This window comes from Leptodactylus fuscus, chromosome 3 (genome assembly GCF_031893055.1).
Source record: "Leptodactylus fuscus isolate aLepFus1 chromosome 3, aLepFus1.hap2, whole genome shotgun sequence".
NCBI classification, from domain to species: domain Eukaryota; kingdom Metazoa; phylum Chordata; class Amphibia; order Anura; family Leptodactylidae; genus Leptodactylus; species Leptodactylus fuscus.
Genome location: NC_134267.1, coordinates 245,269,772 through 245,297,220, shown reverse-complemented (window position 1 = coordinate 245,297,220; position 27,449 = coordinate 245,269,772). Strand labels below are relative to the sequence as shown.

The 27,449-nt window shown below is 46.5% G+C and overlaps 2 protein-coding genes across 2 annotated transcripts in view; one reads left to right on the top strand and one right to left on the bottom strand.

Moving 5' to 3' along the window:
• LOC142198393 (uncharacterized) overlaps window positions 1-27,449 on the top strand; it is a 600,588-nt gene that overhangs the window by 188,347 nt on the left and 384,792 nt on the right. Inside the window, exons 13-15 of the mRNA XM_075269419.1 lie at window positions 25,666-25,751; window positions 27,104-27,182; window positions 27,276-27,407. Coding sequence (XP_075125520.1) covers window positions 25,666-25,751; window positions 27,104-27,182; window positions 27,276-27,407 — 297 coding nt within the window. The remainder of the gene's footprint in view (window positions 1-25,665; window positions 25,752-27,103; window positions 27,183-27,275; window positions 27,408-27,449) is intronic.
• LOC142198391 (uncharacterized) overlaps window positions 1-27,449 on the bottom strand; it is a 617,468-nt gene that overhangs the window by 320,376 nt on the left and 269,643 nt on the right. The window lies entirely within an intron of this gene.

Genomic DNA, 27,449 nt, shown 5'->3' with positions numbered 1-27,449 from the left:
GTGTACAGAGCTCTAACCTTTGTACACCGTTGTGTCTGTCACATCTTCTCATTGTGGTTACATTGACTCTTCTCTCAGCATCTTACATTCTGCTCTTGAGCTTGCTAACGCTTACTTGGGACATTCACTTGGTTTTCTAGACGATGGGATAATTGGTCTCCAATTGCTTGTCCACCTTCCCTTTCCGGACTCTTAGGTGTCCATAACCTTTGTGAGGTCCTTGGAGCGCTCTGGATCTAGACCTGGTAATACCACATATTTCATCAGCATTGTGCGAAGCAAATGTCTGAGGCTAAAATAAGACACAATCCTCTGAGATCAGTGATGGCAAACCTTATAGAGACCGAGTGCCCGAACTGCAACCCAAAACCCACTAAATGATTGCAAAGTACCAACACGTCAATGTAACCTTAATACTGTGCAGATCCACAAGTGCGGACAATTATGGACCCGCAAAATACAGTCGTGTGAATGGGGCTTTACAGAGCTTTCCATTATAGAAACCTGTTTTATAGTGATCATGCAATGTTATTGTGACCTACAGTATAATAATATCACACGTCTGCTATACAACTGATACTGTGTGATATAAATAGTCCCCAGTCAGTACAATCTGCCCCACAGTGGCCCCACACAATCCAATCTGCTTCATAGTAGACCACACACAGGACAATCTGCCCCACACAGTCCAATCTGCTTCACAGTGCCCCCACACAGTCCAATCTGCTTCATAGTAGACCACACACAGGACAATTTGCTCTACAGTGGCCCCACACAGGACAATTTGCTCCACAGTGGCCACAACACAGTACAATCTGCTTCATAGTAGACCACACAGGACAATCTGCCCCACAGTGGACCCACACAGTACAATCTGCTTCATAGTAGACCACACACAGGACAATCTGCCCCACACAGTCCAATCTGCTCCACAGTGGCCACAACACAGTCCAATCTGCTCCACAGTGGCCCCCACACAGTACAATTTGCTCCACAATGGCCACCACACAGTATGATCTGTGCCACAGAGAGGGCTCTGAGTACCACCTCTGATACCCGTGCCATAGGTTCGCCATCACGGTCCTAGATCCTGTCTAGGTCTGAAGCCAAATACTACAAAAGTAATGCTTGATTTTGTTGCAGATTTCGCTGTTTGTTTTTTTTCTGAGCCAAAAATGCAGTTTTTCCACAGCGTGTGATCTCAGCCTAAGGGATTATTCACACACAGCAGTTTTATGTCATATGTGCTGCAGGGGTAACCTCATTCAGATGTAAGGAGCAGATTTAGCAGATGTAGAAATTTCTGACAAATCTGCTGAGTGTGAATGTAGCCAACAATGTTCGTTTATACCAACTCTGGAGATCCTGGATCCGATTTCAGGTCATCGCCTTAATGACTCGTGACATTTCCTTCTCCTATAATGAATGTTTGCAGTCGGGTTGTTGGAGATTCTGGTCTGATCCATCTCCTTTCCCTTTTATACTGTATGAATAAAGAGTGTTGCTTTATATTGTTGTTCTGTCTTTAGTCCTACCAGCAGCACAATGATGGGGAGAGCGCCAGGAGAACCTTTAGGGACGGCCCTCATGAAGAACATCAGCATCAACCATCCAAAGTCTGTGGACTCCGACCTCGGAAAATTCAATCTGTAATGATTAACAAAAGTGCGGCAAGAAACTGCCCTACAAATCTGCTCTAAGGAGATAAAACTTCTCTCGTGGAAACAGAATGTGTGACGCGGGAGGACCCAAACCTTGGGAGACTAAACTCAATGGCTTCCTAAAACCACACGGCTAAGGTAGATTGTGAGGCCTTCAGGCCCTTATTCCTACCAGAAATAAAACAATCTGAAAGATTTCCGACTTCCTGAAGACCTACCTGGCTAAGTATCTGCCGAGGTTTAGGGAATGGAGTCTAAATTCTTCTACAGACGAAGGATCAGGAAAAAAAAAAAAACAGGGCGAGGTAAGACCTGGTTTATGTTGGAGGAGGGAACATTCGGATAAAACCATGGAAGGCCTCTAATATGAACTACATCGGAAAAGAGACTAATACAGTGCTGAACAGGCGATAAGACCTGAAGGTCACTTCCTTGGAAGAAGGAGCCCTTGAGGTAAAAGAAGTTAAAATCGACGTCTTCAAGTGGTTCAAATGGAGGATGAGATAATCGCACTGTGGAATAAGAGGTTGTCCTAATTGTGCTGGGGATCCTGAGATAGCTGAGGACCAAGACATGTAGATTATGTGGCTGTCTGCACCCTCAAAGGAGAAGGGCTAAGGCCGTTGTCTAGGCAGTTTTTTCTGAAGAAAATTTAGCAGGAAGGATTAGAGCTGTCAATTCCCCTCCTGAGACACCATAAGGGGGGACACCGAGAGGCCATACAGTGTAGATCCAGTTTGAAATTCAAAGAGCGTTTTAAAAGGGATCCTAGCTTTCAAACAAATTTTTTTTCTGAGTAACACGTTGGAATAACCTTAAGAAAGTCTATTCTTCTACTACCTCTCGTTGTCTTCTCCGCACTGCCGTTCCATAGAAATCCCAGTTTTTGTCGGTATGCAAATGAGTTCTCTCGCAGCACTGGGGGCATCTCCAATGCAACAAGAGAAATCTCTCCAGCGCCACCTCCATCTTCGTCAGCAACGGTCTCTTCATCCTCTTCTTTCGGCTCAGGTTTCAGACTTCTAGGCCTCGGGCAGAGCAGACTGCACATGCCCACAGGCCACAAGAAAATGCCACTTACAATACTGTGCAAGTGGCCATTTTCTCGTGGCCTGTGGACTTGCACAGTCTGCTCTGTCCAAAGCCCAAGGCGTAGAAGTTACAAGTCACCGCCGGAAAAAGAGGACCCTGCTGATGAAGATGGAGGCAGCGCTGGAGAGAGTTCTCTAGCAGCATTGAAGATGCCTCCAGTGCTATTTGAGTGCTGGGCCCGACCCCAGTGCTGCAAGAGAACTCATTTGCATACCGACAAAAACCGGGATTCCTAAGGAATGGCAGTGTGGATAAGCCAACGAAACATAGAAGAAGAATAGACTTTTTTAAGGCTATTCCAACATGTTACTCATGTGTCCTTGCTTAATCGGCCCGCCCACATTTCGACGCCAACTTATGGTGCCGCTGCGCTGGCTCCATAGCCCGCCCACACTCCGCCATGCACCAATAAGAGGTGCGTTGAAAGACCTGCGCTGGGGTTATGCCTGTTCCTACAGCGGAGCTGGAGTGAACTTTTGAGGGGCGAGGTGGCGATTTCGGGTGAGTGACCCACATTTAAAGTAGCCTATCTTTCCTTCATGGCCAATATGTAGGTCTATGTGAAATTACCCAAAAATCCATTCAGCCGTTTGGCTGTGATTGAGGAACAAACATCCAAATACACAAACTTTCACCTTTATATAATACTAGCTGGTACGCGCGACTTGGTCTGCGGTGATTGTAGCAGTGAGTATATACAGGCGCGGGTAAGGTTTTCGTACTGTGTATAAGGGATGGGATATGAAATGTAACTTTGTATCTTGTTGTTGCTGTAATTCAGAGAATCCGTGAGACTTTTGTGTTGCAGTTACTTTGTATATGAGCTGCTATATATACAGTGTTGTGAGAAACTTTACATAGTGACTTTGGGACAGAAGTATTTGAAGTTAACCCCTTCCCGCCGATGGCATTTTTTGATTTTCGTTTTTGACTCCCCTCCTTCTAAACCCCATCACTTTTTTATTTCTCCGCTCCCAGAGCCATATGAGGTCTTAATTTTTCTGGGACAAATTTTTCTTCCTGATGCCGCCATTATTTATTCTATATAATGTACTGGGAAGCAGGAAAAAAATTCAGAATGGGGTGGATTTCAAGAAAAAATGCATTTCTGCGACTTTCTTACGGGCTTTGGTTTTACGGCGTTCACTGTGCAACCAAAATGACATGTCCCCTGTATTCTGTGTTTCATGACGATTCCAGGGATACCAAATTTATATGGTTTTATTTACATTTTGACCCCTTAAAAAAAATCCAAAACTGTGTTAAAAAATTATTTTTTGAAAAGTCGCCATATTCCGACAGCCGTAACTTTTTTATACGTGCGTGTACGGGGATGTATAGGGCGTCTTTTTTTGCGGGACCGGGTGTACTTTGTAGTTCTACCATTTTTGGAAAATGTTATTGCTTTGATCACTTTTTATTCAAATTTTTATCAGAATCTTTCCCGCTACGGCTTTTACCGAACAGGAAAAATATTTGTATAGCTTTGTAGAGCGGGCGATTTCGGACGTGGAGATACCTAACATGTATGTGTTGCACAGTTTTTAACTACTTTTATATGTGTTCTAGGGAAAGGGGGGTGATTTGAATTTTTAATCCTTTTTATTTATTTATTTTTTTATATTTTTTTTTACTTTTTTTAAACTTTTTTTTTTTTTTGCATTTATTAGACCGCCTAGGGGTATTGACATGGGTGGGCGGTGTCGCGGATTGTCAGAGCGGTGGGGGTCGGCAAACATGGCTGCTCCGGAGCGTTAAAGAGAACCTCCTGGAGTATCGGTAAGATGAGGGGCAAAGTGGTAAAGTCTATGTATATGTGATTGTGTGGGGTTAGGGGCGAGGCTGTAGAGGGCAATATGAATTTTGTGGCTTGCTATGGTCCAAAGTGTGTGAGATTGCAGAGATGGTGGTGTGAGTTTGGGGTTTGTGGGGGTCCTGGGAAAAACGTATGTGCGCTATTGTGACGAAAAGTAGCCTATTGCGCAATTGGGTGTATTAACTATGTTTGTGGAAAATTTCAGCCAAATCGGTCGAGCGGGTTTTCCGTGATTGAGGAACAAACATCCAAACACACAAACCCACAAACTTTCACATTTATAATATTAACCCCTTAGAGAGACAGCCCAAAAGTGACTTAAGGACCAGGACTCTTTTTTCAAATCTGACATGTGTCACTTTAAATGGCGATAACTTTGAGACGCTTTAACTTACACAAGTGATTCTGAGACTGTTTTTTCGTAACACATTGTACTTCATGTCAGTAGTAAATTTTCGTTGATATGTTTTGTCTTTAATTATGAAAAAATAGGAAATTTGGTGAAAATTTTGAAAAAAATGCAGTTTTCAAACTTTGAAATTGCAAGCCTTTCAAATAGAAAGTCATACTACCTGAATTTTTTCATAAATATACCGTATTTTTCGGACTATAAGACGAACTTTTTTTCCCCAAAATTTTTGGGGAAAAGAAGGGTGCGTCTTATAGGCCGAATGTGGCGCCTGGCATCCGCTGTAATAGAGAGGCGGAAGCCGGCAAGTGATAGACGCCATTACAGGTGCCGGGGCCTGAGACATCGCTGCGCTCCACTGTCCTGCATGAAGCCAGCAGCGGCAGGGGCGATTCTATTCCGCTCCTCCGTCCCCCCGCTGCTGGCTTCATGCATGGCAGAGGATCGTAGCGATGTCTCAGGCCCCGGCGTCTATCCCTCCCCGGCATCCGCCTCTCTAGTACAGCGGATGCCGGGTCAGTATCCGTGGCCCCTTCTCCCCCGGGGCCGGTCCCCACCGGCCCCATACCTGTAAAGTTGCAGGCCGGCTCCTGCGTGGCGATATCGCAGGAGCCGACCTGTTCGGGTGACAGCCGGGAGCCTAATGAGGCCCCCCGGCCTGTCACTGCTATATTAGTATTGCGGCTGTTCTCTATGACCAGCCGTAATACTAATAGACAGAATGTCCCATAGACGGCAATACAGTTGTATTGCCGTCTATGGGACTTGCAATCAAGTGACCGCAGGTTCAAGCCCCCGGGGGGGAATAAAGTAGTAAAAAAAAAAAAAAAAAAAAAAGCTTTAAAAATATGAAATAAATAAAAGTTCTAAATCTAAAAAGTACAGCTGGCCCCGCAAAAAAAAAAACACTCTATACATCCCCGTACGGCTGCAGGGTCACCTGTCAATGTGGCCTTGCAGCTGTTGCAAAACTACAACTCCCATATATTAAATATTTTACCAGTTTTTGCTTCAAAATTTTTTTTCCCTATTTTCCTCCTCTAAAACCTAGGTGCGTCTTATAGTCCGAAAAATACGGTAATTAACCATGTCTCTGATTTATGTAGCAATCAAATTTTAATCACCCTTTCATTTTTTTCAGATATTATAAGGCTTACAAGTCAAGCAGTAATTTTCCAAATTTTCAAGAAAATTTCCAAAACACATTTTTCAAGGGACCAGTTCAGTTCTGAAGGGAACTTGAAAGGCCTCTCTAATAAAACCCCCCAAAAGTCACCCCATTCTAAAACCTGCACTCCTGAAAGAATCCAAAACAGCAGTTAGAAAGTTTCTTAACCCTTTCAGCATTTCACAGCAATTAAAACAAAATGGAGGTCAAATTTACATTTTTCAATTTCTGTCACTAATATATTCATTTAGCCCTAGAATTTACACATTTACTAAGGGTTAAAGGAGAAACTGCACCCCACATTTTGTTACACAATTTCTCCCGAACACGACAATACCCCGTATGTGCTGGTACCCTAATGTACGGGCACACGGTCGCTCTCAGAACGGATAGAGCGCTAATTGGATTTTGTAGGCCAGATTTTGCTACAATACTTTTCAGGCACCATGTTCCGTTTGCAGAGCTCTCAAGGTGCCAAAACAGTGGAAACCCCCAAAATGTTACCCCATTTTGGAAACTATACCCCTCAAGGAATTTACCAAGGGGTTTAGTGAGCCCTTTGACCCTACAGGAGTGTAACAGAATTGGCCCAACAAAAGGAAAAGTGACATTTTTTTGCTATAAAATGTTGCTTTAACCCCAAATTATGCATTTCCACAAGGGGTTAAAAAAGAAAATGCACCCCACAAATTGTCAAGCACTTTGCCCCAACTACAGAAATGCCCCACATGTGGCTGTAAAGTGATGTACGGGCACACTGTAAAGTCCAGAGCTGAAGGATCGCTATTGGGATTTTGGAGGGCAAATTTAGCTGAAATCTGTTTCAGGCACCATGTTGCATTTGGAGAGCCCCTGAAGTGCTAGAACAGTGGAACCCCCCTCCCCAAAACGACCCCATTTTGAAAACTAGACCCCTCAAGGAATTTATCAAGGGGTTTAGTGAGCACTTGGACCCTACAGGTGTTTCACAGATTTTTTTACCATTGAGATGTGAAAATGAAAAATTACTTTTTTTCCAATAAATCGTCCATTTAGCGCCATATTTTAAATTTTTGCAAGTAGTTAGAGAATTAAGAGCCCCCCACAGTTTGTTACACAATTTCCCCTGAACACGGCAATACCCCATATGTGGCCATAATCTGCTGTATGGGAACATGGTGGGGCTCAGAATGGAAAGAGTGCTATTTGGATTTTGGAGGGCATATATTGCTGGAATAGTTTTGAGGTGCCATGTCGCATTTGCTGAGCCCCTAAAGTATAAATACAATGGAAACCCCTCAGAAGTGACCCCATTTTAGAAACTACACCCGTCAAGGAATGTATCAAGTGGTATTATGATTTTGAGACTAAAAATGCTTCCCAAAAATTGAAATTTTTAAAGAAATATGCCATTTTGGTATCCAATACATTGCACCCACTTTGTGTTGTCAGAGACCTGCACTCCTAAAACTATTAAGGGGCCATCCCGAGGGGCAAAAAATTATATATGTGGGTATAAACTGCTGCTTGGGTGCACAGCAGGGCTCAGAAGGGAAGGAGCACTGCGCTTTATAGCTTTTGGGGTACAGATTTAGAGGGACTTTCTGGGCGCCATGTTGTTTTTGCAGAGCCCTGGAGGTGCCAGTAAACTGGAATTCCCCAAGAAGTGACCCCATTTTGTAGGGGAAATTTTAGAGTCTCTGCAAAAGTGCCATGGCATCCAAAAACCAAACCGTCTAAGTCTGTGCTCCAAAAACCAAATAACCTTCTTCCCTTCTGTGTCTGGCTGGGCCCTAATATCAGTTTATACCCACATGTGACATTACGTACGTTATCCGGGGTACACCAGTGTCATACATGTGCCCTAATATCAGTTTATACTCACATATGACATTACCCCGGTTACACCAGTGTCATACATGTGTCATACATGTGGCATAAACTGCAGTTTGGGCGCACAGCAGGGCGCAGAAGGGAAGGAGTGCGATGCGGCTTTTGGAGTACAGATTCAGATGTTTGGTATCTGGACGCCATGTCATGTTTGTAGAGCCTGTAATGTACCAGAAAAGTGGATTCCCCAAAGGTGTGACCCCATTTGGAAAACTGCACCCCTAAAAGAATTTCTCAGGGGGTGCAGTGAGTATTAGTATCCCAGACGTGACTGCACAGCGGATGGCGAAGAGGGAATATATAAGCGGTGCGGAGGAGATTGCAGACACCAAACTCCCTACTATGTCCCAGTAGCTCCTATGATTGGGGGAGTCACTCTGGGGGTCACTTTGGGGGTCACTTCTGGTGTCTGTTCCCTCATAAGCTGTAAATCTGGGGTGTCCCCTGATATACACTCGCACAGCTTATATATTCCCTACATGAAGCACCCAGTTGTGTTCTAATAATTTGGCGATTTTGCGGGATTTTGTCCTCACATTACTAGATGTTATATTTTCTTTATGTTTCTGGTGACGCGGCCATATAAGGGCTTGTTGTTTGCGGGATGAGATGTATTTTGTAATGACACCATCTTGGGGTGCCTAAAACTTACTGATTACATTTTATTAACTCTTTTTTTGCTGGATTTAAAAGAGAAAAAAATCAATTCTGGTATTGAGTTTTACCTTTTACATTTTTCGCCATGCAGCGTACAGTATAAGTAACATGTGACCTTTATTCTGCGGGTCGGTACGGTTACGGCGTGCAGTGTACAGTATAAGTAACGTGACCTTTATTCTGCGGGTCGGTACGGTTACGGCGATACCTCATTTATGTTATTTTTTTATGCGATACTAAGTCTGCAGAACAAAAACACATTTGGGGACATAAATCAGTGATTTTTGCATCGCCATCTTCTAAGAGGCGTAACATTTTTATTTTTCGCTTGACAGTGTTGGTTGAGGGCTTATTTTTTGCGGGACAACCTGTGCATTTTATTGGTACTATTTTGGGGTGCATATGACTTTTTGATCACTTTTTATAGCACATTTTGTAAGGTGAGATGGCGAAAAATCACTACTTCCGGCGGGTTTTTTCCGTTATTTTTTACCGCCGTTCACTGTGTACATTAAATATTGTTTCAGTTTTGTTGTACAGGTTGTTACGGACGCGACAATACCAAATATGTATTGTTTTTATTAATTTTTTGTAGTTTTTTTTACATAATTCATTTTTTATAGAAAAAAGGGATTTTTGGGACTTTATAACTTTATTAATTGTTTTCAAATACTTTATTTTTTTTTTTACACTTTTTTTTTTACTTGTTCTTGTGTCCCTATGGGACACATGGATCAGTGATGATTGCATCACTGATTCTCTACTCTAGACTGAGACACAGGCTGCAGTGACAGCCTGCACGTGTCTCACTCTAGACACAGGAAGTGAGCTGTGCGGACGGGACAGCTCACTTCCAGAAGACGCCGGGAGCACCAGGTAAGTAAGTGAGTGCTCAGGGCTGTCTGGGGTCACTAACCAGACCCCAGACTACATATTACAGATACCGGCACCCACCGATCTCGCCGCGGGGGGTGCCGGCGGGGGGGGGAGAGATCGCGGCACCCTTTGTTTGCGGTGGTCATGTTTGACCATCGCAATCAAAGGGTTAAAACCTCCGATCGGTAAAAGTACCGACCGGAGGTTATGGAAAAGGGTGATAGCTGTCAGTAACAGCTATCACTCAGTTCCGATTCCGCCCGCTCAGCTAGTGAGCGGGCGGAATCACCATGACGTACAATTACTTCATGGTGCGCGAAGTACCTCGCGTCCATGACGTAATAGTACGTCAAAGGTCGCTATGGGGTTAATAGGACTAGCTGGTACCTGGGTGTAGTTTGTAGTTGTTGCATTTTCGGGCATTGCTATTGGTTTGATCACTTTTGATTGATATTTGTATGATAATGAAAATAGTGAAAAAACAGCGGTTTTGGACTTTTCAGTATGTTTGCCGCTACGGCGTTAAGCATCCAGGCAAAATATTTGTATAGCTTTGTAGAGCGGGCGATTTAGGACACAGGGATACCTAACATGTCTGTGTTTCACAGTATTTAACTACTTTTATATGTGTTCTAGGGAAAATGGGGGGGATTTCAATTTATAATACTTTTGATATGGTTTTTTTTTCCCTTTTTTTTTTTTTTTGTATTTATTAGACCCCCTTAGGGGTGTTGAACCCCAGGGGGTCTGATTACTAATTCAATGTATGACAATGCTAATGCCTAGCAATGCATTGCAAAACAATCCTAATTTCTTTTGCAGGCTGCATAGACCACGTTGCAAAAGAATAGGGTTATTGAACAGCAGGGGGTGTGATGACTAATGCAATGCATTGCATAATAGCGGCAGTGCTATTGCAGGTTACGTAGCATAGCCTGCAGAAGCCTGAAAACAGTGAGATGAGAGGGAGGCGTGGGAGACCTGGCGGCTGCAATAGCAACCTGATGCCAGAAGGGTAGCTCAGTGTGGGTGGTGGAGATCAACAGGAGGATGCCTATGCGCAGCGGGGGACAGACCGGAGGTGTGGTACAGGTATGTGGTAGGCGCAGGAAAGGGTAATGTCCACGATTGCTGTGGGCACCGACCGGGGACATTACGGCGGGTTGGCAGCTGTAGGAAATATTAGGAAACCAGAGGGCTGCCATAGCAAAACCGCCACCATGCGCCGTAGTACAACGGCGTATGTCGGCAAGGAGTTAAGTGAGCGGCATTAGCGAACCAGTCAGCAGCTATGCCGGGCGCTTGGGCGGCGTATGTTGGCAAGGGGTGAAGTGAGCTTGAAGTGAATGTGTGGTGATTTGCGGAGAAATTGATGGCGAGGGCAGAAAGGCAGATTGGTGAGATATTATGGCCTGTAACGTGTCTGTGGTGTGTTGAAAGGGTACAGCGGAGTATAGAAGACAGAAGGAGTGATGGTGGATGTGGAGCCGCTGTCCCAATGCAAGCATGGTTTGGAAACTTAGCAGTGTGGTGCGGAGATCTACGGAAGGTGGATGGATTGTGAAGACGAAACAGCAATGAGGTGAGAGTGCCATCGGGGAGTGTGGCGGCTGGAGAGAGTAGTTCGGGTGCTGCAGCCTACGGTGGAGGCGCAAAATGGTGGCATGCAGAAAGACGTTCTGTAGGTGGGTAACATGCGCATGCTCCTGGAAACACATTGGAGTGGCTGGGTGGGCAGTGTCACGGATCGTCAGAGCGGTGGGGGTCGGCAAACATGGCTGCTCTGGAGGGTTAAAGAGGTAGCCTCCTGGAGTATCGTTAAGGTGAGGGGCAAAGTGGTAAAGTCTATGTATATGTGATTGTGTGGGGTTAGGGGCGAGGCTGCAGAGGGCAATATGAATTTTGGGGCTTGCTATGGTCCAAAGTATGTGAGATTGCAGAGATGGTGATGCGAGTTTGGGTTTTGTGGGGGTCCTGGCACAAACGTATGTGCGCTATTGTGACGAAAAGTAGCCTATTGCGCAATCCAGTGTAGTAACTATGTTTGTGGAAACTTTCAGCCAAATCGGTGGAGCGGGTATTGCGTGATTGAGGAACAAACATCCAAACACACAAACATCCGAACTTTATAATATTAATAGGATGAAAGTATATAAATATATATCTATGCTATCATATAAATGTGAGTATAAATGAATGTATATCTATGAGTCACAGAATGTCATTTATACCTACAGAAGCACTTACAGTGTCCCTATAGGTATAAGGGCTAGTCCACACGGGGCTAGTAATATACAGATGTCAGAGGAACCGCACACTGGATAACTATAGAGACTATGGGTGCTACTCGTATACAATGCAAACAAATGCTGCTGCACACCGTAAATAGGTGAAAGGGTGAAACAAATTTTTTATTTTTAGTACATTAATTTTTGGTACATTAGCGCCATGGATTGATTTGACAAGCATAAAGAGAGTACTAGATCAATAAACGAACATAACGTTTCGGTCATAGTCGACCTTCATCAGATCGGATCTAGTATACGAAGGCAGAGTACGCAGCTCACGCCATGACCAGAGTACGCAGCAGGGTCATGGCGTGAGCTGCGTACTCTGCCTTCGTATACTAGATCCGATCTGATGAAGGTCGACTATGACCGAAACGTTATGTTCGTGTATTGATCTAGTACTCTCTTTATGCTTGTCAAATCAATCCATGGCGCTAATGTACCAAAAATTAATGTACTAAAAATAAAAAATTTGTTTCACCCTTTCACCTATTTACGGTGTGCAGCAGCATTTGTTTGCATTGCACACGGGGCTAGTGACCGCGTATTTTGGTCCTGATTTTGATGCAGGAAGCTGCGTCAGAATAGGACCAAAATGCGCCTGCCACGGCTTCTGACTTCCCGCTCTGGAGTAGGCCCAAATGAATGAGTCTAGTCTAGAGGGCGCTGCCACGAGGCGGACCCCGGGGCTGAATCAGCTGTGGAATCCGCCTGAAGTAAGGACAGCTCGTTTCTTTTCTCCGTGAGCCAGAACATACTGCTCACGGAAAAAAGGAAGCTAGCGGTCTACATAGATCTCTATTGTGAGGGGGTGGATTCGGTGTCAAAATCCGCCCCCTCTTGCCCCTTGTGAACAAGCCCTAATGGAAGCAGAAAGTCCTCAGAGGAAACCTCTGTGGATTCTCTACAAAAAGCGCTGCAGGAAAAACTGATGCATTGCCGCCGGGGGTTTTCCCCGAAGCGTTTTTTTTGCTGCGGAACACTGTGTTAGGTCTTATCCTTATAGTGTGATGTACAGTATATTGAGATGTTAAAGAGGAGCTCTCACCTCCTGGGTCACATGCGGTTTCTGTGCCCCTGGTGAAGAGCTACCAATGCCGGTACCGTAACTCTTCACTGTCAGAAGGGCATTTCTTACAGTCAGTCAGGAACGTCCTTCCTCACAGCAGGGCCTATAGCGCTGTACTGTGAGACCGGGGAGGAACTCCCCCCTCCCCTCCTGATAGTACTCGTCTATAGGCGAGTACTGGTGGGGCGTTCCTCATCGCTGGACAGTAAGCAACGCCCCCTCTCACAGCACAGCACAATATACACTACAGGGAGGAAGGGCGTCACTGACAGACTGTCAGGAACACCCTTCTGATGGTGAAGAGCTACAGTACCGGCACTGATAACTCTTCACCAGGGGCACAGACCTGGAAAGCTGAAAATGGAAGCAGCTTTCTAGCAGAGTATTAAACCGCATGTGCCCCAAATGGTGAAAGGTCCTCTTTAAGGATTAGGCGTGGAAAAACCTTTCTTCTCATTCCTTTGTTATTCCTATAGTTTCTTGTATATTTATCTTGGCATGCAGCGCTTCTAAATCTGTTTCCTAGTCTGTGCCCTTCCCCTCTATGTAGATGTAACTTATTACCTAGCCATAGTATTGATGTCTCTTCTTCACACGACATTCACTATAGCTAGACACTATTGTCTCTGATTTCTACACCGCTCATCACGATGTTCCTTTCATTCGCTCCACTCTTTCCTATACAAATGGCATTTCCTGGCAATTAGTTTCCATAGACACGCCTCTGGGCGTTCCCCTTAGGATTCCTGAGCACCATTATCTGCTATGCTACAGCCGATGCGGCTCCCACTCTACTGCACATGCTCCAGGTCAGCGCTCTGATTGGATGAGCGGCCTTTTTATTGCAGAATGCAGGCACCGGCAGCACGCGCTCTTTTCCTTGGCGTGCATGCCACACAGCCGCGTGGCGTCCTTGCTGGAGGAATCTCCTACTTACTATTCAAAACTGCGGACCCTGTTCCGGTAGCGTACGGTGGTAAGTTATACACACTGGGTATCACCTAGGACAGTGTATATACACATATATCCCTTAGAGCTATAAGTATAGGTCTTTACACATAGCTGTATCCTAGCAAAGCCTCAGATATACCCTATGGTGTGCCTTACTCATGTGTTCTGATCAGAGATGAGCAAACAGTGAAATATTCGATGTTTGTTATTCGTTACTCAATATTGGACTATTCAAACAAATATGGAATCCCATTATAGTCTATGGGGAAAATGCTTTGTTTCAGGGGATCCCACCATTCACCTCAGGAGAGTCACCAAGTCCACTATGACACCCCAGGAAATGATGCCGACACCTCTGCAATGTAACTGGGCCAGCAGGGGGAGCATGTCTGGGGGCATCTAACACACCAAAGCCCCTCTATTACCCCACTATCACAGCCTAACAACTACACACTATACACACTCACTACAACCTCTATCACAGTGGGGGGGAAATACCTGGAAACCTTCTTTCCTCCCCAATTGTATGGACAGAAACCCAAATTTTATATCACATTGCCCATGACAACCACAGATGGAATAGACAATGGGAAATCCAACAGCCCCAGCCTGAACTGTCATTGTGGATGTGTGTGTGTGTATATATGTGTATGTATGTGTGTGTGTGAGGAGATCATCAGAAGGCTGACAAAGCCAACTCCACATGCTGCAGCACAAGCAACCAGCAGTCAGACTAAGATGGTCTCTTCTTCAAGTAAGACACAAGATTCTTTGGAACCAGATCAGGAGACCCCAGTGATTGCCATTGCAGCAGAGCCTCGGCCGTCTGTCAGAGCAGATCATTCAGAGATTGAATTGGAGAAAAATAAGGAGATTTACTGTGATGGAGTCTTCCTGCATATTAGTGGGCATGGACAACCTAACGTACAAGATCCTCCTGCTGAGCTGCCTCATTACTGAACCCCATCACCCAGGATAATCAGGGCTGGAAACAGCCAGCACATCTTACCGAAAGGAAGCCATCTTTACTTTTTGGCCCTTGGAGTGAGTAGAGCCTTGTACTAGCAGTGTTTTTGGTCCTTTGGGTGAGTTGAGCCTCTAACCAGCAGAGTTTTTGGGAATCAGGGTGGATTGAGCCTAGTAGGAGCAGAATTGTACAGCGCTGATGGTGGAGGAATATGAGGAGGAGGAGAAATTGTAGAAGTTGAGCACACACATGCAACTTCATGTCGGGGTGCTGACACCGGTGGACATGTATATGATGGGTCTATCCAGTGGCTATTCATTTTTATGAACATCAGCCGGTCAGCACTGTCAGCCACCTGCGCTTATCCGTAATTATGCCACCGGCAGCGCTGAAGACCCCTTCCGATAGCACACTGGCGGCAGGGCAGGAAAGGACCTCCAATGCGTACAGCGCAAGTTCCAGCCACAAATCCAACTTGGAGACCCAATAAGTGTAGGCCGCAGAGGGATCGGAGAGGACAGGGCTGGTGTCGGCCAGGTACTCCCGCAACATGCGCCTATACTTATCCCTCCTGGTGACACTAGGCCCCTCAGTGGCGGTACTTTGGCGAGTGGGTGCCATTAACGTGTCCCAGACCTTGGAGAGTGTGCCCCTGCCGGGTGTGGACCGGATGACAATTGTTCGCCTGTTGGAGGAACTCTCCTCTCTGCCGCCAACGAGAGTTGATGGAAACATCTCCATTATATTCTGCACCAGTTGCTTGTGGCAATCACTCATGTGATTGGCCCTCCCCTCTACTGGAATAAAATTAGAGATATTATTTTTATACTGGGGGTCGAGGATTGCAAAAATCCAGTATTGGTTGCTCTCCAGGATTTTGACAATGCGTTTGTCACTTGAAAAGCAGCCCAACATGTATTCAGCCATGTGTGCCAGAATGTTACTTGGCGTCACTTGGCTGCCCCCACCGGAATGCTCACTCTCCATTTCCTCCTCTTCCATTTCGCACTATCCGCGCTGCAGCAATGGGACGCAATGAACTTCCCCGCTAGCCTCCTGTGTGACAATGAGATCTGCCACTTCGTCATCCTCCTCTTCCTCCATCATTATACACTGAGAAGCGGACAGGAGTGTGCCATGACTATCCTGCCAGGATGTTTCTGCTCCTCTGCCCGACTCCTCAGCGTCCAATGCGTTATCCCTGATTATGATGAAGGATTCTCGCATCACACACAGGAGGGGGATTGTTACACTCACTAGTGCGTCGTCACAGCTGACCCTCATGGTTGACTCCTCAAAGACGCGCAAGATCTCGCATAAGTCAGCCATCCATGGCCACTCATGCTGCAGAAACTGCGGAAGCTGACTCTGAGGAACCCTTGGGTTTCGGAGATGGTACTCCATCAAGGGTCTCTGCTGCTCACACACTCTACTCAACATGTGGTACGTCGAGTTCCAGCGTGTGGGGACGTCGCACATCAGCCAGTGTTTTGGCAGCTTGGAGGCGTTGCTGGAGGCTTCGGAGGCTAGCAGCGGCTACTCAGGGGTGAATCTAACTTTTATGCCACCTGAGGCGGACGACAGAAAGCGCCCCCCCCCCCCGGGAGGAGGGGGCGGAGCAGAGGGGGGTGGCGCGGAGCGAGTGTCATTAGCAGGCAGAGAGCAGGCAGGGAGAGGACCTGCTCTCTGCCTGAGCATGAGGGGAGGCCGGTGGAGCAGCGCTGCGTCCACAGGGCCTCCCCAATCCACCGCTCGCTTCCCATGCCGAGTTGCCGAGACAGTGACGCTAAGCCAGTCCAGGACAGCTTGTCCTGGACTGGCTTAGGTCAGCAAAAATGACACCCCCCCCTTCCCTGGGGCCCGGCATAGCGCCGCCTGAAGCGGTCACTTCAGGTCGCCTCATGGGAGGTGCGGCGCTGCGGCTACTGTAGACTTGCGAAAGTGGGCGCACAAACACCACTAAATTGAAAACATGGGCCAGGCATGGAACGTGTTGGAGGTTGGCAAGCTCCAGAGCCGCTACCAGGTTCCGGCCATTATCACACACGACCATGCCTGGGCCCAGGTGCAGCGGCGAAAGCCATGTTGCCGTCTCATCAAGGAGGGCATCCCTCACCTCTGAGGCAGCGTGCTGTCTGTCCCCCAAGTTTATGAGCTTCAGCACGGCCTGCTGACGTCTCCCCACGCCAGTGCTGCAGCGTTTCCAGCTGGTAGCTGGGGTCAATGTGATGGCGGAGGAGGTGGAGGAGGGTGGTGGTTCAGAGCCCCTGCCAAGTATGTTGGGTGGGTTAATGAGGTACACCTCCCCAGTTTGTGACCGGTCCCAGCCTCAACTACATTCACCCAGTGTGCCATCAGTGAAATGTAGCGTCCCTGTCCGCATGCACTTGTCCATGCAACGGTGGTCAAGTGGACCTTTGTGCAAAGCGCGGAACTTAGTAGTGATGGCTAGGGACGGCATAGCAAGGTGCCACACTTGCCATCAGGTCAAAGAAGGCCTGAGTCTCCACAAGCTGGAACGGCAACATCTCCTAGACCAGGAGTTTGGAGACGTGTGCGTTTAAGGCTTGTCCATGTGGGTGGGTAGCACTGTACTTTTGCCTGCGCTCAAACATCTGGGAGATGGTGGGTTGCTGGGAAGAGGCGCATGATGGTACAGGAGAAGGAGCTGAGACAGGAAAAGGGGAGGATGAGGGAGAAGTCCCCAAAGTGGTGGAGGCAGATGTGGAGGTTTCCTGGCTGGTGGTCTGGACTGCAGCGCCAGCACTGGCAAGAGTGGGAGAGGCAGTGGCGGCAACGCTGGACAACGATAGTACAGCATTTGCTCTCTCCCAATGAGCCCAGTGCTTGCCTTCCAAATGACGGTGCATGGCAATGGTCGTAAGGTTGCTCTTTTCAGAGCCCCTACTCAGTTTCGAGTTGCAAAGTGTGCAAACTGCACTATATTTGTTCTCCGCGCATACATTGAAAAATCTCCACACCACCGAAGACCGTGGCCTCGATGGGGGAGTTTTGCTAGGCTGGCTAGAAGAGGGAACATGTTGGGCCTTGCTGGTTCTGGCCTGGCTTCTGTGAAGCAGCTGTCCTCTGCCTCTGGACATGCCTCTGCCTCTAGCCACCCTCTTTAGTGCTGCACTTCCCTCCACATCTCCACTGCTTTCCCCACTTGACATCCCCCTGTCCAGGTCGGATCATTGTCCTCGTTCGTCCACCACATCCTCTTCCAATTCCTCTCTCGGCTCCTCCTCCTGCGCACTGCACATGGCAACAGGCTGCCCTGATGGCAACTTTGTCTCGTCATCATCACTGAGGGCGGGTTGCTGGTCAACAACACCAAAACCAACAGGAGATGGCAGATGCTCCAGTGTTTGGGCATCAGGACACAGAAACTCGTCTGGTACCTCCTGGGATTCGGGAAGTGGAGGGACAGAGAGAGGGACAGTGAATGGACCCGAAAACAGCTCCTGGGAGGTGGGAAAGGTGGGATTACTCTGCTGGGAAGATTGGGCATGTTGGGAGGAAGGAGGAGCAGACTGTTGGGTAGGAGGAGGAGTTGAGGTAGAGGCTGACTAGCTGGTGGAGAATGTGCTGGAAGCATTGTCCACCATCCATTGTAACACCTGTTCCTGGTGTTCGGGCCTGGTTAGTGTTGTGCCCTGCACCCTACTCAATGTGACCATCAAGCCAGGGACTGTGGAATACAGCTGGATGAAGCGTCTATTTAGCTGTATACTACTGGTTTGGGAGTGGAATACAGCTGGGAAAGCTGAATTCAGCGTATATATAAATTTGTTTTCTCTGGGAGAGACACCGAGCTGTATATCTCCTCTTGCTGCAGTATATAGCTCTGAAAAGAGCTGTTGTTTTTCTTCAGATTTCCTGCCTAACAGAACCTACAATTCTATCTGACCCTCAGCAGATCTCTCTCCCTATCTCTTCAAACCGCAACTGAGAAGAACTTGGTTGATGCTGTTCTTATAAATCCGAGGTCACCTGATTTCGGCACCCAATGGGTTATTCCTATTATTTTTTGCGATGCCTCTGTTGTCGTAGTTCCTGTCCCACCTCCGCTGCACAGTTATTGGTGCAAAAAAAGCGCCAGGAAGGTGGAAGAGGATACGAATTTTTACTGTGTTTGCCGCGTGGTATTTGATTGGAATCGAATATCTCGAACAGCCTGATATTTGATTGAACGCTGTTGGCTCATCTCTAGTTCTGATCAGTTTACACTTGTCCCACTCATGTCCCTGTACAATTAGCATTCATTACCTCAACTTTTGTATTTTGTCCACTCATCTGTTGAACTGCTCAGTTGATTCTATTTCCCTACACCTGGATGCTAACTGTATGCTAGAATACTACTGACATTACATGTCAAGGTATATATCGTATCTGAATGTCTGTTCTCTAATGCAAACCAAACGACTTCACCAAATTTGATACAGAGATACTTCAGGTATCCGGGAAGGTTTAAGACGAGACTCCAACTCGCTCGGACGTACCGTTGCTGAGATACAGCATTCCAAACATAGTGCCCCCCCCACCCCCCTTAGCCAATACAAACCTGCAAGTCTTTCACTCATATTCCAACTGCAATACACACGGTCACTCCACATACACAACCCAACACTGATATCCAAACTGAGATACACACATCAGAGGATTAGATACACGGTCTGCACACAGTCCCACACGCCAGAGGATTAGATACACAGATCAGCACACAGTATCACACGCCAGAGGATTAGATACACGCGTCTGCACACAGTCCCACACGCCAGAGGATTAGATACACAGATCAGCACACAGTATCACACGCCAGAGGATTAGATACACGCGTCTGCACACAGTCCCACAAACCAGAGGATAAGATATGCACATCTGCACACAGTACCACATGCCGAAGGATTAGATACAGCTTTACTCCAGGTATCCATAACAACTGATCACAGGTTTTTCACTGACATCCAAAATGAGATTCACATAATCACATGACGCTTATGGACACACACACAAACCACATACACAATACACCAGTGCAAAACTGGGCAATTCTTATGGGGCCACTACACAAACATAACATGTAATATACCCGTGCGAAGCCGCGGCCTCCTGCTAATGGCTGATAACAGAGAGAACAAGACAACAGCACTGACCACCGAGCAGGAGCTGCAAGAGCTGAAGGACCTGTGATGATGTCACCGCTATCATGTGACCAGTACATGGGGGCGGAGCTCAGGAGAAGGATGAAGGACCTGTGATGATGTCACCACCATGTGATATAAATACTTCTCTCCTGCACTACTAGATCCTCCAGCTCATCCAGTTTCCTCCTCTTCTCCTCCAGACGCTCCTTCTCCTGAATGACCCACCAAGGATGGACAAGGACAGGACTGAGATCACCAGAAGAATATTAGACTTCACCTTGGAGATCATCTATCTGCTGAGCGGAGAGGTATCTGTACTACATTTCTATCATCTATCTGCTGAGCGGAGAGGTATCTGTACTACATTTCTATCATCTATCTGCTGAGCGGAGAGGTATCTGTACTACATTTCTATCATCTCCCTGCTGAGCGGAGAGGTAACTGTACTACATTTCTATCATCTATCTGCTGAGCGGAGAGGTATCTGTACTACATTTCTATCATCTATCTGCTGAGCGGAGAGGTATCTGTACTACATTTCTATCATCTATCTGCTGAGCGGAGAGGTATCTGTACTACATTTCTATCATCTCCCTGCTGAGCGGAGAGGTATCTGTACTACATTTCTATCATGTATCTGCTGAGCGGAGAGGTATCTGTACTACATTTCTATCATCTATCTGCTGAGCGGAGAGGTATCTGTACTACATTTCTATCATCTATCTGCTGAGCGGAGAGGTATCTGTACTACATTTCTATCATCTATCTGCTGAGCGGAGAGGTATCTGTACTACATTTCTATCATCTCCCTGCTGAGCGGAGAGGTATCTGTACTACATTTCTATCATCTATCTGCTGAGCGGAGAGGTATCTGTACTACATTTCTATCATCTATCTGCTGAGCGGAGAGGTATCTGTACTACATTTCTATCATCTATCTGCTGAGCGGAGAGGTAACTGTACTACATTTCTATCATCTATCTGCTGAGCGGAGAGGTATCTGTACTACATTTCTATCATCTATCTGCTGAGCGGAGAGGTATCTGTACTACATTTCTATCATCTATCTGCTGAGCGGAGAGGTATCTGTACTGCATTTCTATCATCTATCTGCTGAGCGGAGAGGTATCTGTACTACATTTCTATCATCTATCTGCTGAGCGGAGAGGTATCTGTACTACACTTCTATCATCTCCCTGCTGAGCGGAGAGGTATCTGTACTACATTTTTATCATCTATCTGCTGAGCGGAGAGGTATCTGTACTACACTTCTATCATCTCCCTGCTGAGCGGAGAGGTATCTGTACTACATTTCTATCATCTATCTGCTGAGCGGAGAGGTATCTGTACTACATTTCTATCATGTATCTGCTGAGCGGAGAGGTAACTGTACTACATTTCTATCATCTATCTGCTGAGCGGAGAGGTAACTGTACTACATTTCTATCATCTATCTGCTGAGCGGAGAGGTATCTGTACTACATTTCTATCATCTATCTGCTGAGCGGAGAGGTATCTGTACTACATTTCTATCATCTATCTGCTGAGCGGAGAGGTATCTGTACTACATTTCTATCATGTATCTGCTGAGCGGAGAGGTATCTGTACTACATTTCTATCATCTCCCTGCTGAGCGGAGAGGTATCTGTACTACATTTCTATCATGTATCTGCTGAGCGGAGAGGTATCTGTACTACATTTCTATCATGTATCTGCTGAGCGGAGAGGTATCTGTACTACATTTCTATCATCTATCTGCTGAGCGGAGAGGTATCTGTACTACATTTCTATCATCTCCCTGCTGAGCGGAGAGGTATCTGTACTACATTTCTATCATGTATCTGCTGAGCGGAGAGGTAACTGTACTACATTTCTATCATCTATCTGCTGAGCGGAGAGGTAACTGTACTACATTTCTATCATCTATCTGCTGAGCGGAGAGGTATCTGTACTACATTTCTATCATCTCCCTGCTGAGCGGAGAGGTATCTGTACTACATTTTTATCATCTATCTGCTGAGCGGAGAGGTATCTGTACTACACTTCTATCATCTCCCTGCTGAGCGGAGAGGTATCTGTACTACATTTCTATCATGTATCTGCTGAGCGGAGAGGTATCTGTACTACATTTCTATCATCTATCTGCTGAGCGGAGAGGTATCTGTACTACATTTCTATCATCTATCTGCTGAGCGGAGAGGTATCTGTACTACATTTCTATCATCTATCTGCTGAGCGGAGAGGTATCTGTACTACATTTCTATCATCTCCCTGCTGAGCGGAGAGGTATCTGTACTACATTTCTATCATCTATCTGCTGAGCGGAGAGGTATCTGTACTACATTTCTATCATCTATCTGCTGAGCGGAGAGGTATCTGTACTACATTTCTATCATCTATCTGCTGAGCGGAGAGGTAACTGTACTACATTTCTATCATCTATCTGCTGAGCGGAGAGGTATCTGTACTACATTTCTATCATCTATCTGCTGAGCGGAGAGGTATCTGTACTACATTTCTATCATCTATCTGCTGAGCGGAGAGGTATCTGTACTGCATTTCTATCATCTATCTGCTGAGCGGAGAGGTATCTGTACTACATTTCTATCATCTATCTGCTGAGCGGAGAGGTATCTGTACTACACTTCTATCATCTCCCTGCTGAGCGGAGAGGTATCTGTACTACATTTTTATCATCTATCTGCTGAGCGGAGAGGTATCTGTACTACACTTCTATCATCTCCCTGCTGAGCGGAGAGGTATCTGTACTACATTTCTATCATCTATCTGCTGAGCGGAGAGGTATCTGTACTACATTTCTATCATGTATCTGCTGAGCGGAGAGGTAACTGTACTACATTTCTATCATCTATCTGCTGAGCGGAGAGGTAACTGTACTACATTTCTATCATCTATCTGCTGAGCGGAGAGGTATCTGTACTACATTTCTATCATCTATCTGCTGAGCGGAGAGGTATCTGTACTACATTTCTATCATCTATCTGCTGAGCGGAGAGGTATCTGTACTACATTTCTATCATGTATCTGCTGAGCGGAGAGGTATCTGTACTACATTTCTATCATCTCCCTGCTGAGCGGAGAGGTATCTGTACTACATTTCTATCATGTATCTGCTGAGCGGAGAGGTATCTGTACTACATTTCTATCATGTATCTGCTGAGCGGAGAGGTATCTGTACTACATTTCTATCATCTATCTGCTGAGCGGAGAGGTATCTGTACTACATTTCTATCATCTCCCTGCTGAGCGGAGAGGTATCTGTACTACATTTCTATCATGTATCTGCTGAGCGGAGAGGTATCTGTACTACATTTCTATCATCTATCTGCTGAGCGGAGAGGTATCTGTACTACATTTCTATTATCTATTGTCTCTCCATACACAGGAATACTCACTGGTGAAGAAGACATCGGGGGACTGTGTGGCCCTCAGCAGCCGGGGCCCCATCACAGAGCCAGGAGGAGGAGGGAGCAGGAGCCGGGGCCCCATCACAGCCCCTCCCCCGCTCTCCCTGATACATGAGCAGAAGATTCTAGAACTCACCAACAAGATGCTGGAGCTGCTGACTGGAGAGGTGACACTGCTGGGAATGCTGGGAAATTCTCCAGTAACAGCACTGGAGGGGGAGGGGTGATGACTGTATCATTGTGTTGTCAGGTTCCTATAAGGTGTCAGGATGTCGCTGTCTATTTCTCCATGGAGGAGTGGGAGTATTTAGAAGGACACGAGGATCGGTACAAGGAGGTGATGATGGAGGACCCCCGGCCCTCCCGGACATCACATGGTTAGTATAGACTATATATACAGTATATACATACACAGACGTATCTACCGGCTTTGTTCACCCTTTGGATGCCATTACTGTCTTCTCCTCCACCTGTTGTGTTATATAGGACATTGTTCATACAGAGTAATCCAAGAGCAAGACATATATACTGCCCTGTGTAATGTGTCACATGTCGGTGTGTGTAGTGATATGACAGTATGGTACTACAGTGTTGGCCAAAAGTATTGGCCCCCCTGCAATTCTGTCAGATAATCCTCGTGTTCTTCCAGATAATGATTACAATCACAAATTCTTTGGTATTTTCTTCATTTAATTTGTCTTCAATGGAAAACCACAAAAAGAATTGTCAAAAACCCAAATTGGATCTAATTCCACAGCAAACATAAAAAAAAGGGGGCGGACAAAAGTATTGGCACTGTTTGAAAAATCATGTGATGCTTCTCTAATTTGTGTAATAACCAGCACCTGTTACTTACCTGAGGCACCTAACAGGTGCTGGCAATAACTAAATCACACTTGCAGCCAGTTGAAATGGATTAAAGTTGACTCCACCTCTGTCCTGTGTCCTTGTGTGACCACATTGAGCATGGAGAAAAGAAAGAAGACCAAAGAACTGTCTGAGGACTTGAGAAGCAAAATTGTGAGGAAGCCTGAGCAATCTCAAGGCTACAAGTCCATCTCCAAAGACCGGAATGTTCCTGTGTCTACCGTGCACAGTGTCAGTAAGAAGTGTAAAGCCCATGGCCCTGTGGCTAACCTCCCTAGATGTGGACGCAAAAGAAACATTGACCAGAGATTTCACCGCAAGATTGTGCGGATGGCGGATAAAGAACCTCGACTAACATCCAAACAAGTCCAAGCTGCCCTGCAGTCCGAGGGTACAACAGTGTCACCCCGTACTATCCAGCGTCAGTGTCTGAATGAGAAGGGACTGTATGGTAGGAGACCCAGGAAGACCCCACTTCTTACCCACAGACAGAAGCCAGGCTGGAGTTTGCCAAAACTTACCTGAGAAAGCCAAAACCGTTCTGGAAGAATGTTCTCTGGTCAGAGGAGACAAAAGTAGGAGAAGGCCTCAACATAGAGATTACAGGAAAAAAAGAGAAGAAGACGCCCCCTACAGTCAGACATGGCGGAGGTCCCTGATGGTTTGGGGTTGCTTTGCTGCCTCTGGCACTGGACTGCTTGACCGTGTGCATGGCATTATGAAGTCTGAAGACGACCAACACATTGTGCAGCATCATGTAGGGCCCAGTGTGAGAAAGCCGGGTCTCCCTCAGAGGTCAGGGCTCTTCCAGCAGGACAAGGACCCAAAACACACTTCAGGTCAGCACTAGAAAATGGTGGTGAGAGAAAGCCCTGGAGACTTGTAAAGTGGCAGCAATGAGTCCAGCCCTGAATCCCATAGAACACCTGTGGGGGAGGGGGAGAGATCTCTTGGTGGCAGTTTGGAGAAGGCCCCCTTCACATCTCAGGGGGGACCGCGAGCAGTTTACCAAAGAAGAAGGGTCTAAGATTCCAGCAGAGCCTTGTAAGAAACTCATTGCTGGTTAGCGGAAGCGGTTGTGCGCAGTTATTGTGTCTAAAGGTTGTGCTACCAAGTATTAGGCTGAGGGCGCCAATACTTCTGTCCGCACCAGTTTTGGAGTTTTGTGTAAAATGATCAATGATGTGACTTTTTTTTTCATTCTCTTTTGTGTTTTTTTTTCATTGCAAGCAAAATAACTGAAGATATTACCAAAGAGTTTGTGCTGTGTAATCATTATCTGGGGGACAGCGAGGATTATCTGACAGAACTGCAGGGGGGACAATACTTTTGGCCAACACTGTATAGACAGGTCTCCAGCAGCTCATGTATTCTGTCACTGTGTGTTTGTGTCTCCACAGATGGATCCAGTAGGAGAAATCCCCCCGAGAGATGTCCTCTGTATTCCCAGGACTGCCCGGAGGAGAATGTCCCAGACAGTCAGCAGGTAGATGGCGCTGCTGAGTCCTGGGGTACATCTATATAGGGGGTGGAGTTCGCCGCTCCGTTACTCATACATGTACCAGACAGTCAGCAGGTAGATGGCGCTGCTGAGTCCTGGGGTACCTCTATATAGGGGGTGGAGCTCGCCACTCCTGCACTCATACATGTACCAGACAGTCAGCAGGTAGATGGCGCTGCTGAGTCCTGGGGTACATCTATATAGGGGGTGGAGCTCGCCGCTCCTGTACTCATACATGTCTCAGACAGTCAGCAGGTAGATGGCGCTATAGGCCTCCTCTTACTGCATTGTCGTATAGTAATGGATAAGGATAAAACTATAATGTAGTCGTGTCTCGCGCAGGCTGTAGAACAGGCTCTCACTTGCAGAATACTGTCACTTATACTTACATGATTCAGCGATACATCGGTATCAGTAGTAGTAGAAATCTTTCATGAGACATTCCCCTTCTCAGCATGTTATAGCTATATACTTCATACAGACACGTGTGCTTTAAGCAGTTCGCTATGGGCAGACTCTTCTGAGAATAATCCAGGGGCAAAGTAGTTTAGCAAACTTTGTTCTGTAGCTGAACAGCCTGGAATTACCCCGGTAGGAAGGCCCATGGTTTGGGGATACTGGATAGTACCCAGCTCTTCCTGGTACCCCTGGTGGCGGTGGGTACTGGCATAATAATGAGGAGATAGAGTAGTGACTAGAGATGAGCGAGTACTGGATCAGCCGATCCGAACAGCATGCTCCATAGAAATGAATGGATGCACCTGGTACTTCCGCTTTGACGGCGGCTGGCCGCTTAACCCCCCCGCGTGCCGGCTACGTCCATTCATTTCTATGCGAGCGTGCTGTTCGGATCAGCTGATCCGAACAGTACTCGCTCATCTCTAGTAGTGACTAATACTAAACCTCTCAATCAGACAACAGACATTACTAACCAGTAGTTATATCATAAATACAAACCACACTGAAACATCTATTACTGAGATAAAACACCCTACAAAAACAAAAGAGAATAAAACAAAAAAAAAACCTACACAGGTATTGTCACTTCTCCTTTGTCCAGAACCTTCTCCTCTCACACAGGAAATCATTTGTTGCAGGCTTACATCAGGTAGTAGAGGTTACTAAAGGTCATTGACCAGTGAACTATAGTAACCCTTTGTGGCGCATCTCAGGGGCTGTGTGTTGGAATGCAGGGACTCCTTTGGCAACTTAAGGAGTTCATGCACATGTAATAAAGGGTCTCTCTGGAGTAGTGACCTACCTGTCCCATGGGGGCCGAACAAGTCACAGGATCACCTACTAAAGGCAAACATGGCGGATGTTTCTTCCCTGTTTAGGATGAAGATCTGATGGATATTAAGGTTGAGGTTAAAGAAGAAGCAGAAGAGGAGACGGATTCCTGGACTGATCAGCAGTGTAAGGAGCGGAGACTTTCTCCTCTAGATACTACTACTCCCATCATCTCCTCATCACATGGCAATCTATCCCATCACTGTGTGTTTCCTACAGATGGAGCCATTGCCAGAAATCAGGGAGAAGATGTGACTGATATTAAAGCGGAGGCTGAAGAAGAGAGGATGAGGGGCCATCACCTGTGTAAGAGGGAAGTGGAGGAGGAGATTCCAGGAGGTGTTACCACAGGTACGGAGTCATGAATGGAGAAGGAGAAGTCACAGGTTTCTT